The sequence below is a fragment of the Petaurus breviceps genome, unplaced genomic scaffold (assembly GCF_028583685.1).
Source record: "Petaurus breviceps papuanus isolate PSGF00001 unplaced genomic scaffold, PetGlider_PUasm1.0 115, whole genome shotgun sequence".
NCBI classification, from domain to species: Eukaryota; Metazoa; Chordata; class Mammalia; order Diprotodontia; family Petauridae; genus Petaurus; species Petaurus breviceps.
Genome location: NW_027185612.1, coordinates 2,615,364 through 2,629,161, shown reverse-complemented (window position 1 = coordinate 2,629,161; position 13,798 = coordinate 2,615,364). Strand labels below are relative to the sequence as shown.

Here is a 13,798-nt window from a genome sequence, read left to right as displayed (position 1 = left end):
GAAGGGCTCATTCACGCCTAGTGCTCCTGGTTTTTTATATTTATAATTATAGTTATGATAATGTTATTATATATGATTTTGTCACTATTAATATTGTATTGTTGGTAAGATATAGCATGGTATTGTATGATATATTACTATATATAATTATAACATAATGTATTTATATCTTATAGCATTCCATGACTAAAATGGGTGCAGGATGGGGAGATTTGTGTTAGAGGGGACTAAACAGGTGATAGGAAGGGGTTTACAATGTCTGCAAGCAGTAGTAGACCTTAGGATCCTAGCTGTTGCGTAAGAAGGAACCTCATCTAATCCAAGCCCTTCATTTTATACATAGGGAAACTGAGGCCCAGAGAGGTTAAGAGCCTTGCCCAAGGTTACATAGGTAGCAAACCACCCAGGTAGATTGTACAGGTAAATGGAGATAAATTGGGACAGGAACATCAATGACTCTGTTGAAATACTACCAGTCCTCTAACTGTGGGGAGAGAAAGATACTCAAATTAGTTGCATTCCATATTTACCTTTTCACTGACTTTTAGAGGATCTGGGTTCTGATCCCATCTCTTCCCTTACTGTATGTGTGACCATGAGCAAAGCCCTCAGTCTTATTGGGGATTGCACTAAATGACCAACTCTAGATTTATGGTCTTCTCCCTATTTGTCTACTGTGTACCATATTGGCTCTGGACAGTGAAAGGGGGTAAACATTTTATTTGGGGCTGCCCTATTAAAATACAAATATCAGAGAGGGCTTAAGCCATTATTCCCTAATATCTTACTTAATAGCTAGGATAGAATTTTAATTCTTAATGCTTTGTCAGATCCACTTTAGTTATTGACTAATTCTTTACTTCTAAGTTAACTGTTTCATTCCTAGCTAACAATTTAGTTAGCAGTTAATCTCTTGGCAAGGGTTGCTTGTTAGGAAACTGTAAGCATGTGACATTGGAGAATCAGTCAACAACCAGAATTTATTAAGTACCTACAATTTCCCATGCACTGTGCTTAATACTAGGGATACAAAAAGAGGTAAAATAAAACCATACAAATAACCAGGGGGCAGCTGTTCATAGTGTCCAGGTCAGAAGAAAGAGCCCCTAGTCTCTGATGGCAAGGTAGGAGACCACAAAATTTGAGTTTTGTCTACTTCACAATCTTGTTAAGAGACAGCTTTGCCCAGCAATTCAGAATCCTCTAACGCTTGTGACCAGTGTCCTAAGCCAATCTGTCCTTGGTGTATTTAGTTCAGTTCAACATATCCTTTGTGTGATCCCCTATATGCTTAGTATTTGGAGGGTGAGTCACAAGAAGACATGTTCTGTGCCCTCAAGGATCTTACAATCTAGTCAGGGATACAAAACATAAATACACACACACACACACACACACACATACACACACACAGCAGCTCTATCCAGAGCATCAGTCTGCACTGTTAGAGGGAGTGCCCACTTCAATGAAATCACAGACCATTGAAGTGGGATCACAGAATTATAGACTTAAAAGTATCAAAGAAGAGTACTGGGTTGACCAGAGTACTTTTCCTAATGGATGAGTCTGGCCACAGCATTCCCTTTTCTCAAAAAATGTTAAGAGGCTCCCTATTGCCATGAGATACAATATCACCTCCGTGGCCTGGCATTGAAGGTCCTCCACATTCTGACTCCAGTCTGCTTTTCTATTTCCTGTTGCCACTCTGCCTCCATGTATACACACAACCATACACCATACAGGGAATGCTCTGCTTCTCCATCTCCACTTGTTGGAATTCTCATCCTTCATGACTAGCTCAAGTGCCACATGGCCTTCATGAAGCTTCTCTGATCCCACTAGCTGAAAGCAATCTCTCCCTCCTCATATTTTCCTACGATACTTTGCCTGAAACTCTCTTTTGCTCTTATAGCATTTTGCCTTATATGATACCTATTTGGGTGCCTACTGTGTTCTCCCTACCTCACTTAAGCTTTAACTAGGTCAGGCCAACAGGAGCTCTTCCTAGGGTGTTAAAATTTAGAGGGTATAAATAATTTAAAAGATTGTGAAATTTAAAAATTTGTTAGGTTGACAAGTCAGGTTTGATAACAGTCCTCATTATTTTCATGTCATGAATTTCCAAGTCGATTTGAGGACAATTTTCATTCTATTTGTTCCATTTATGATGAAGTTGCTAAGTATAACTCTGCTCCCCCTGGATTACGTTCATAGCTCTTTGTTGGCAGAGACTATATCCATGTTCCATTTTTGTATCTCTAGCATCCAGCAGTCCTACATGTATAAATTGCTTAGTAAGTTTTGGTTTACTTGATTTGAATTGAATCTATATCACTTGATTCCCTCATCATGGTATATAATTGAGAATTTGCAGTAGGAGGATTTCTACCCCCTACCCCAACATCCCCCCACCCCCCCCAATCTGCCTCGTGTGCTTCCTGGTATTCTGACCCAGGCTGAGCAGGATGAAATATGACCATGTTATTTCAGGTTCACAATGAGGTACTCTACACAGCCTCCCATGATGGTACACTGAGAATCTGGGACATTCATGGAGTCTGCAAGCAAAATTTGCGTAGCCGCCCCAAGAGGGAGGTGCTGGCCCAGAACCGCAGCACCCCCAAAAGGAGCCTCTCCCAGCTCTTCAACAACAAAGTTGGTTGCACAGCGACTTCACCGCAGGGTGGGGAGTGTGAGACCATTGAGCTGCTGTGATCATAAGAGTGTATAGAAGGGACCTTAGCCATTGGTTGCCAAAACCAAGCCATCCTGTTACCCAGCAGAAGGGAAGACTAGAAGGTCCCAAGCAAGTTTGGAGAGTTTTGAAGTTGTTCACAACGAATGTTTGAAAATCTGTTTCCTTGATGAGCTCAGGAAATCGAATGCCCTGTGGTCTCACTTTGTGTAGATCATGATGGTGCAGATGCCCATCTCGATTCATGTGCCTTCTGGGACTTATGGCTGGAACACAAAGGAGCCCTGTAGGACTAGATGTGTTCCCTCTGTGTGCTTATTATCATACAACTGAAATTTAAAAATATTTTTTAAAATTCCTCTCTGCAACCAGCTGCTGCCCAGCACTACAGCCCTCTTCTCAAGGAAACAAGAAATGAAGGGAAAAATGAGATGATTCTGCCTTTATTACATTATCTGGCAAGGGATGAGGTGATACAGATTACACTTTTGGTTTGAGAATTTTGTTCTCTTCTCCCTCCTCCCTTTTCTTCCCCTGCCTCATCTCCAGTTCTCTCCACACCATTTTCTCCAATTCTTCTCCTTTTCCCATTTTCCCATCTCATTTCTTCTGCCTATTGTCCCTATCGATTTCCCACTTTGTCTTTCCCTCTGATTTTCACTCTCTCCATCTGTTTCTCCTTCCCTCTCCATTTCCCTCACCTTCCCCCAACATACACACATTACCACAGTGAATAACCAAGAGAAAGGTTGCCAAGAACACAGAGATTAAGCCTTTCTTATGGGCAAGACTGGCTGCTACTCCTTAGACACTTTAACTTGGCAAATCTCAGCTTCTCTCCTTTCTTCTCTCATCATGGATCAACAACCCGACCTCTTATTCTGCTTGGGAATAAGAGATCAGACACCAATCCCTCCACTCCCTGAATCCCCAAATGAAGCCAGAATCTTAACTCCTGAACTCGAGAAGAAGAGAATGAGAACATTACATTTAAATATATATATATAGTTTAAAAGAAAAACACTGAGCCATGGATATGTATGTGATCACTGTCCTTTTTTCATTTTGGTCAGTTTTCTGTGATGAGGGAACTTGATAGAGAACTGAAATACATATTGTTAGCCATGCTCTCTTGGTGTGCTTTTCTTGATTTAATCCTGTAGAACTACAGGGCTAAGTACTATGTTTTGTGCAGAGGGGTACAGTAATAAATACAGGTGAGGAATGCTGGGTGGTAGGATGGCTTTGGAGTTTCATCTCTCCCACTGACATCCCAAATGACCTTGGACAAGTTAACTTCCCTGAGCCACAGGTTCCCAGTTTATAAAAGCAGATGGATCAGCCATGTGGAATCACATGAACCTTTAAAATCCTTTTAACTAGTGGAATCCCTGTGGGCTGCATGTTAAGTTAGAAAACCACATGTCTGGGTTACACCAGGGAAGGTTGTAGGTTTGACATCACTGCTTTAGACCAACTTTTTCATTTAACACATGGGGAAATAGAGGTCCAAGGTCACATCACAATTTAAGTGACAGAATGAAAAACCCAGGTTTCTCCTAGCTTTCCATCACACTATTCTATAGTCCTTAATATCCCCTTTGGCTCTAAAACTATTTCATAACACCTTCCTCTTAAAACTCTTCAGTTTGGACCAAAACGTGGCTTGCTTGTACTGGTTCTTATCCCTTAGAATGGAACGTCTCATTTGTGATGCTCTCGCTCCAAGATCAGGACTGCTTGATGACCAGGCAGGTCTCCCCGGACACCTAATTCTGCCTGACCCATGAGAGGGATTTCATGTGGGTGTCTGGAGTGACTGTGTAAGTCACTTGTGGGCTATGCACACAATTCATGCAGATTACTGGAGAGCTGATTAGTGTGGGTGATGTGGACCATGTGTGATGACCACTAAATCTAGGAGAAAATAAGGTCTGTAAAAATAATGGGTAAGAGGGTGGCCAGGTGGCTCAGCGAGTAAGAGCACCGGCTCCAGTGTCGGGATGACCTGAGGATCAAATCCGGGTGCGGATACTTAGCACCACACCCAGAAATAACTGGCTGTGTAACCTTGAGCAAATTACTTAACCCCGATTGCTTAAAAAAAAAAAATAATGGGTAAGCCCTATAGCTTCCCAATTTGGGGGGAGGGTTTCCTTTGTATTATGTGGGGAGTGGAGAAATAATGACGTTATCTCAGGGTTTCTGACTTCTCTGCACCTGATGGAGAGACAGCAAGGATGGCCCAGACTCTCCTCCAGGGTCCTCAGTCCACTTTAATATAACAATGTAGCAAAGGTAGGTCATACAACATAATCCCAACCTTCAGGAAATCTGGAACCTAAGTGAGAAGTTTCGTACTACTCATCAGTAGTTGAATCTTGCAAAATATTAATGGATGAATAAAAGTTAGGGTTTAGGAGAGATCTTTGAGGGTCATAAAAAGATCTCAAAGAAAGATCTTTGAGGGTCATAATTGGGGATGGCTTCATAAAAGAAGTGGGTCTTACAGAGTTGGGAGAGAAAAGGGGTGGTTAGATTGGTCCCCCTGGGGCAAGGCCTGGGTCTGGCACATTTTGAGTACTTGTGTGCATAACTTCTATGCCAGGCACTATGAAGCATGTGGGAAAAAATACTGCTTTCAAAAAGTTGACAGACTCGTTGATGTCTCCTATTAATCACAAAGCTTTAGTTAAGTGCCTACTCTGTGCCGGGCACTGTCTTATTAACTTGGAGCTTGGAGTTGGCAAGGCAGGGGAGATCTCTGCTCTCTGGGATGTCTGAGGAACGGCAGCTCAGGGCCTGTGCACACAAGATGATCATCAGTGGAGGCAGCAAGATGCTGTTTGCTGTACCATGGCAGGTAAGAGAGGAGTATGTGATGCAAACTGTGTCCAGCTGCTCAGGCCCCAGGCTAGTCGGGAAAGCACACCAGAATGGGATGGTCAGGGACCTTCCTGGTACAGAACAACTCTTCTTTCTCATCTAGAACACAAGGCTGTTTGGTGCTAAGGAATGGTGGCAAAAGCTCATGGCTTATAAGCTTGGGATAGCAGTTATCACACATAATACATCATCTGGACTTCTCAGAAACAGCCATGTGGATCTGCTAACACCACCCCAGTGACAAACTAAAAGAATAAAACAGCAATTCAGGCAGTACCCTTTTTGAACCACCCTGGCATCTTCAACTTTGTTCACGGTTCCAGCCTGCCTCTTCTATTTTCCAGGATCACACAATCATTCATGTCTTTGCTCAGATTGGTCCCTTTGCACCCCTTTTATACAAATTCTACCTTCCCTTAAAAGCCCAGGTTAAGGCCTTCTTGGGCCCTCAAGCATTTTCTCTCTTCTTGATTATAGCATGGTTTCTCGAGGGGGAGTGGTCATGCCTCATGCCTCTTCTGTGGCTTTTGTAGTATTTAACCCAGTGCCAAGGATATAACAGGTGCTCAAATGACATCTGGTGATTTTCCTGGGCCATAGCTGGAGGAACCAATGTGCTCTTTCCCTTGCACTTTGCTATGAGGATGAATCCATTTACTCACCTCCCCAGCTGCTGAGCCTACTTCACCACTGTTCATCTTCTCTGGAACAGGAACTGAAAATGCACTTCCTCAATGGCTTAGAATGCCCAATTTTTCTTCCTGGCCCACTCTGGCAACTGGAATGTGTCACCCCGCTCCTTCCTCACCTTTTATCCAGAGTTCTTACAATGCACATTCCTCTACCAACCTGAAAGCTGATTTATTATTCCAATAACCTATTCTCTGTTAATATGTTAAAACATATAAATAAGTACAACTGGCCCAAAAGAGCAACTCCTAAATTTTGGACCGAGTTCTTATTCAAGAATGGGCATTTCTTTGTTTTTGTTCTGTCAAACCCTTTTATGGGGCAATGCAATAAGGACAGGGAGGGGCTACTACAGTATGGTAGTTCTTTTCCATTGCAATTAAAACCACATTGTGAAGTTATCTGTGTAATTTTCTAACCCTAAGAAGGTAAGTAATTCTGAAGTGGCTTGTAAACTAAAAACCTTGAAATAACTCAAAAAACAATTCCTTTTGGGCTTATGACAGTGCTGTGGGAAGAAAAAGATAAAGAGTGTAAGTATGCCCATTTTACAGGTGTGTATACTACAGACTTCTCTTACCCTGGGAGCTTCCTCCCACATTCTCCCAAACAAAATGGGTACCTTGCTACCACAGCCAGTTCTGAAGCCACAGCGCAACATATCTGAAAAAATTCCAATTGTCCTTTTGGCTTTAGATTATATGAATTTCAAACCTTCAGTGAAGTATAAAACTAAAACCTTCCTCAGTTCTGATGAAAGATGTGGGGTCAGGACAAAAAAGACATGAGGAATATGAAAACTTACAATAGTTTAAATAAAGCTCTGATTCATCTAGGAGCCCCAACCCTTCACAGTTTTCAAGTCAGGGCTTTTCCATCCAACAGCCCTAAGAAGAGCTAAGTTAATGAGGTGGAAAGATCTCTTTCACCTTTCTTATGCTGTTTTGAAGGGAATGAAGAGGAATGGCCCTCGATTCAAATTAAACCACTGCCCAAGCTGTTGTGATGATTTCAGTCTCTTGACAATAACCATCAGGCTTTTCAAGGTCAATATTTACCCTCAACTAATGCAGATCCCACTGAGTTTAAGGAGGCTGAGATGAGCCCAAGGACCACACTTGCACTCAGTTTCTCCTTTTGTTACATAGGAAATTTTGGTGTTATGAAAATGATTTATTCATTCCACTGAAGATATTAACCACATACCCTTAGAAATAAACTCTTTGAAATATAAGTATACAAAAAAACTATCATAAAATGTTTCCACTACAGTTTTCTCTGTTAGTAATGACATTAAATGACAGTGCATATTTGAAACAGATTAATTAAAAAATAGAGTTGCTTTGCTTTCCATTTAATAAATGAATAAAGTTTGTAGGGGAAAAATTGCTGAATGTGGAAAAATTCCTGACCTGAATTTCAAATGCATATTTTACTATATAATCAAAGCTCCAGTCATTTACCATTATTCTATTCTGTACCTGCAGCGCACACTCATCTGGTTTTTTTACACATGGAAAAAGATATAAAACAATTTTAGTGACAGTAGCAGCCAAGTTGATATAGGAAGGCACTGGTAATTAGGAGGCAAGAACAGGCACTATGTGAAGAAAAAGAATCCAGAGCTCAGTCTTAGAGGAAGAAAGGTCAAGGTGCACAGCTACAAAACCAAAGACTCTATCAGGGGTTGGGGAAGCCCTGTTTTTTCCAAACAGCTTTCTCTCAAATGGTGGCCACCTTGCAAACTAAGTGTGGCCTCTGAGAAAAGAAGTGGGGCCAGGTGGGCCAAGGTGAGGTGGCCAAGCTTGAATGAAGACAGGAAATGGCAAGTCAGGCCAAAGCAATCTCTCTTCTTTATGCCCTCCCCAGCTACTAAACATTTCAGAGGTTTCCTTGGACCCTGCCTTCATAGTCCTTTATCTTCCTTATCCCCTATCCTGGGAATGATCATTCAAGTAGTCAAAGCAAGCAATAGGGAGGAAGAAAAAAATGGACTGTATTAGATTTTTTTTATACAGATAGAATTTATAAGCACAAAATTAAAGTACTTATTTCAATTTGTCATCTACTTTTTCTGGCTTGTTGATTTTATGTGCTCTACATAAGATAAGTACTCAGCAATAACCACTGCTTCATCTTCTAGAGTTGAGTCAAGATAATCTTCTTCATGTTCTGGAATATCACCCAAGATTTCATTGACTGCCTCTGTTTCCATATCTTCATCTGTTGAGACACTAGAAGTACCTAAAATATTAAAATGGGACAAAAGGGGGGGGGGGAAATCAAACAAATAATGGTTTGCCAAAGTCAGTTTTAGAGTATATCTTCTAGTAATCACATTCTCCCACATGATCAATTACTATTCAAAACCAATAGGGCAGGTCCAGCCTCCCTACCTGTGGCTTCTATTTCTATACAGACCAAAGTCATGCTCCTTTCTCAATAACCTTTTCCCCTAATTAGGAGCTAGGCCATAATCTTACCAGCAGAGTCTGAAGGGGATTTTGTTGACGAAGTTGAAGAAGAATCTTCAGATGGTATTTGTAAGTCAGAGGGAAGAGTTCCTCCATTGTGAGCAAGTGTCTGAGCAGCCAGCTGAACATTTCCTCTGAACACTCTCAGAGCTGTCTGGGCTGTCTCAGCTTCAAAACCCATATATACCAACTAAAGCAGAAAAAAGGAAAATTACAGATGGTAAGACCTTCAGGTAATATACAAAACTTGAGGGGCTTAGTGGTTGCTGTAGCACTTGCATCATCCTGTGAGAGATAGTCAACCCCCAAGCTTATTTTTAAAAATTTAACTTATCAGACCTTTTGTTCTTTATACCACTTGTTTCCTGGTTTACCCCTATGCCCCACCTCAATGAACACTGCTGTAAGAATGAAAACAGTTGACTAAAACTAGCCAACAAAACAACCATAATCTTACAGAATGTATGCCATTCTGTAACACAGGTCTCACCTCCTTATAATAAGATTAAGAAAATCTGTTTCATTACGTCTTCTCTGGGACAACTGGTTAGACCTAGGCTTATTTTAAAGAGAATTTTTTAAAAGATCACATCATGAACATCAAATTTTCCTCAAATCGGTGTTCTGAATTCTATGAGTCTGACTCCAAGCAACATAAGTGATGAATTCATTTGAGTTAAGCATCTTAATTTCGATTGGGAACAGAAGTATTTTTATCACTGCCTTTGGCTGATTCATTCAGAGAACACCTTGATCCCTCTGTATGAAAGGCACTATTCAAATGTAGTAATATTTGTACTTAACTAAGTACTCAGAATATACTAGTTGCTTCCCTAAGTAAATATGTACAATTTGGACACACTTGGTTTCCTCCTGCCAGGAATACACCCTCCACAGGTGCTAGGCTGCCACCAGAACAGCTAAGGCACTCTCTCTGTCTCAGCCCCTACATCTGCAACTCAAGAGATCCCTGTGATACTTTGGGGGACACACAAAGGTATTAGCACTCACCTTATCAATATTTTCTTGAGAAACATGTTCCTGATTGTTGCTAGTCTCAGGATCTGCATCATTTAGCCACCACATCTGAGGATTACTAAGAAGAATCTAAAATACACAGGAATGACAAGATACTAATCCATGTGGAATACAAATATCATTCCCCCACTCAGGCTCTAAAGCAGAAATAAAAATCTAGAAAGTTACCTTTATATTAAGCCTTTGCCAGTACAAGCTTATTCAGTCTAATCTGTTTTTCAAAGAACTTTATCCAGTCTGCTTTTAAAATGTGAAGCACTGAGTCGTCCTATATTTTGTAACTCTTTGCAATACATGAAGTGCTCCTATTACCAATAACTTAGGGAGTTTTTTTGTTTTCTAAACAAATGTTTTATTTGGAAAGTCATTTGTCCTTCATGCTTGAAGAAGACCAAAATGACACTGTGATGTTAAGGTCAATGTACAATGTGCCTAGTTATGGCTGATCAGACCACTAGGAGCTTGGAAGGCCCTAGCACAGGTCAGGCACAAACAGTCTAGATGAACATTTTGGAGGGACACCTCTCTAAATTTGCACATCTCACAATTTGTTTCTTTTGAGCTACTGCAATGCTGGGTCATCCTGTGCCAGTATTTCCCATGTCTCATAATCAATACCAAAGCTCTTCAAAGAGACCTTGAAAGTGTCCTTGTATTGTTTCTTCTGACAACCACGTAAGCACCTGCCTTGTGTGAGTTTTCCATAAGATAGTCTTTTAGGCAAACATACATCTGGCAGTTGAATAACATGGCCAGTCCATCGGAGTTGGACTCTCTGCAGTAGAGTGTGAATACTTAGCAATTCAGCTCAAGACTCAGGACTTCAGTGTCCAGTACCTTATCCTACAAGGAGATCTTCGGAATCTTAAGACAATTCAAATGGAAGCAGTTTAATTTTTTGCCATGGTGCTAGTAGGAGTCCAGGTTTCACAGGTATACAACAATGAGGACAGCACAACGGCTCTAGAGACCTTTGTTAGGTAGTCTAATACCTCTTCTCTTTTACACTTTCTTTTAGAGCCTTTCAAATGCCGAGACAGCTCTGGCAATGTGTGCATCAACCTCAATCATCTATGTGTACATCTTGGAAAGTATACTGCCAAGGTAAGTGAATTTATCCATTAAAATTTTCTCTATTTGTTGTAACTGATGGTACCACATATGGATGGTGGGCTGGTTGAAGACCTGTTTTCCTGGTGTTAGCTGTTAGACCAATTAGTAACAAGCAGCAGAGATTCTATCCATACTTTGCTGCATCTCACCCTCAGAGGCTACACTGCGTGCACAAGCATCTGCAAACAAAAAGTCACACACCAACTCTCTACTTTAATCTTGGCTTGTAGACTTTTCAAGGTAAATAATTTGCCATCAGTGTAGTAGCTGACCTTGATGCTGTTTTTGTCCTCATTGAAGGTATCCAACAACATCACTGAAAACAACATGCTAACAAGCATGGGAGCAAACATACTGCCCTGCTTCACTCCACTGGTGATCGGAAAAGTGCAAGAGCATTGTCCATTATCCAGAACCTGTACAAACATGCCATCATGAAATTGATATATAATACTAATGGACTTCTCCAGGTAACCAAGTTTTGCCATGATCTTCTACAAGCTCTCCTGCCTGACAGTATCAAAGGTATGGTTAGAGTGACAAACATTATGTACAGACCTCTGTTCTATTAAAAAATGTCATTATTCTTTTAATTGTACAATCTTGCTAATGTTAGAGGATCTCTAATTTCTCTATCTCTGTTCTAGATTCAAGAAAGATAGAAGGAGAGATGGGTTTTTTGATTGAGTACAAGGCTAGAGAGGGGAAAGAAAGGGGCACTGAAGGTTTTTTTTCCCTTTTTGGAAAGCCTACTTGCCTGCAAACACTAAAATAAACACCAAATGAGAAAAAAAGTTCACAGAAAATGTTAAAACTTCAAGAGATTTTACAGATGAGTTAGTAGAACACAAAGTCGTGGGTCTCCTGGGGTGGTGGGTGATCTCCTGGCCCAGTACAACATATTGCATTTTAGAGAATGCGGCCCGTGACGAAGACATAGAATGGACGAATCCTTCCACTTACCTTGAGTGCTTCATCCAGGTTTCCTCTTGCCTGGTGGAGAGCTTCTTTGGCAGCATGAGCCGAATAGCCCATTTCTTTCAAAGAGTTTATATTATCCAGTCTTCTTTTCCTCTTTTCTTTTTCCTCTTTCTTTATTTGGGCAATTTCCTTTAGAAGACAAGTCAATCATGATGAAGTTACAGTGAAGGATAAATGTTCAGTAACGCATATGCCAAGTATGCTGGGCACTGAGCTCAACTACATCCCTGTATCTGAGTCCTCTCTAATTACTTTTCTTAGTACACAGGCTCAAGAAAAAAAAAGTGAATTTCCTATATATCTATTTACTAAATGTTCCGGAAATGTTCATTATGAGTACCTCCACATGAATATACATTCCAAAATTTAAAAAACCTTATTTTACTCCCTTTGTGTAGGAGGGACTGGGGAAAGGAAGAAGAAAGGAGAATAGAATACAGGTGATAGAGAGAATGGATGCTTCAAAAACACATAACAAGAACTATTTAAATGTTTATCATTCAACAAATAATCCTCACCAAATCTCCCTATTCTAGGCCTAGCCACGAATACGAGTATAAGTTCAAATAGTGAAATCATAAAGAAATCATCCTTAGCTTTTTCTTTCACAAAGGCAGACTGTGTAACTGGATCTTAGGAGATTTCCTATGAAGTTTTCTAAATCCATGCTCTATAATATAAAGCCATGATTTAGGCATCCCCTAGGTTGCCTGGCAATATAAAACAAACAAACAAAAAAGCAGAGCAGTATAAACCTCTCTTTACCTAATCTCAATCCAGCTGTGTTGCATGAAATACAGATGAAGTAAAAGACTTATTCTGTACTGCTCCAGAGAGCAGAACCAGGACTTGTTACTGAAATACATACAACTGTCAACATGAAACTTCCAATTAATCAAGTGATTCAATTTAAAAATGTGTATTTTTCATGTCCTATTCTAACAATACCTTGTAATTAATATCTACTAGAAAAGTATAAGAATGTTCCACTCTTCTAAAGCCAGAAAAGTCAAATGGGATAGTCTTCTTTGACACTTATGGGTGGTACACCATTAATTTGGTCTTAAGTCTCACTACCTGTTCAAGAAACAGCACAGATCTTTAACAAACATATAAACAGAGAATGTTAAAGTACCTCTCTTCGGTTGGTAATATGGGTGGCAGCATGATCTACATTCCCATCACAAGCCCTCAAGCCAAGTCGAGCTTCTTGATCAGTAAATCCCAATTGTAACAAACTGTGAATTTTTAGAGGATCTATAGACAGCTCTTCATAGAGTTGCTGTGCCTACCAATGGGGGAAAAAACAAAGTAACCACATGAATATAAGAATGTCAATACTTAACATAAACTTAAGGCCTAAAAGAAATTACACTATAGAGCCAAATCAACTGGGCTATGTGCATGTAAGAATTGTAAATATGACCAGTCAGTGGTACATTATAAACACCTAATATGTGCAGAGCACTATATTGGGCACCATGGGGAATTACAACAGAAATGTAAAATGTTGTACCTGCCCTCATAAACTTATAACAGAAGAAAAATAAGTTGTGCTTATCAGACTTATGTAGCTCACAAGTAACAAATCTACAATCATAAACAGTCAATTTCTAGGATCTTCCTGCCATGTACTTACCTCATTTTTCACAACTTTTCCAAATCTTTTCTTCTCAACGCCACATTCCAACCTCACTTCCCAAATGTACAGCTAACCCACTTCACCAGGAAGATTGAAGCCATTTGATAGGTTCATCAGCTCCCATCCTTCGATTCCTTAAACCTTTTCAACATCATCTCCCACTGTCCCATACTTTTCTCAAGTCATAGAAGAGGATATATCCCCACAGAAAAAGCTTTCTACCTGCACCCTTAATCCCAATTCCTTCCCACTTCCTCTACACTCCACCACCAACTGTCA

General features: G+C 40.3%; 2 protein-coding genes across 9 annotated transcripts in view; one reads left to right on the top strand and one right to left on the bottom strand.

The window, feature by feature from the left end:
* The window catches only part of WDR86 (WD repeat domain 86), a 61,055-nt gene extending 49,722 nt beyond the window's left edge, over nucleotides 1–11,333 (top strand). For 5 of the 6 annotated variants that reach the window (XM_069084002.1, XM_069083993.1, XM_069083984.1 and 2 more), the window contains exon 7: nucleotides 2,491–3,823. In XM_069084002.1, coding sequence (XP_068940103.1) covers nucleotides 2,491–2,715 — 225 coding nt within the window. In that variant the 3' untranslated portion in view covers nucleotides 2,716–3,823. Of the gene's footprint in view, nucleotides 1–2,490; nucleotides 3,824–10,801; nucleotides 10,888–11,196 lie in introns of those variants that run through there. The other variant, XM_069084023.1, reaches the window with a different exon arrangement.
* NUB1 (negative regulator of ubiquitin like proteins 1) overlaps nucleotides 7,593–13,798 on the bottom strand; it is a 32,585-nt gene continuing 26,379 nt past the window's right edge. For all 3 annotated transcript variants that reach the window (XM_069083945.1, XM_069083961.1, XM_069083954.1), the window contains exons 11-15: nucleotides 13,013–13,165; nucleotides 11,860–12,006; nucleotides 9,757–9,852; nucleotides 8,755–8,935; nucleotides 7,593–8,515 (exon numbers count right to left, since the gene is read on the bottom strand). In XM_069083945.1, the coding sequence (XP_068940046.1) occupies nucleotides 8,337–8,515; nucleotides 8,755–8,935; nucleotides 9,757–9,852; nucleotides 11,860–12,006; nucleotides 13,013–13,165 (756 nt within the window). In that variant the 3' untranslated portion in view covers nucleotides 7,593–8,336. The remainder of the gene's footprint in view (nucleotides 8,516–8,754; nucleotides 8,936–9,756; nucleotides 9,853–11,859; nucleotides 12,007–13,012; nucleotides 13,166–13,798) is intronic.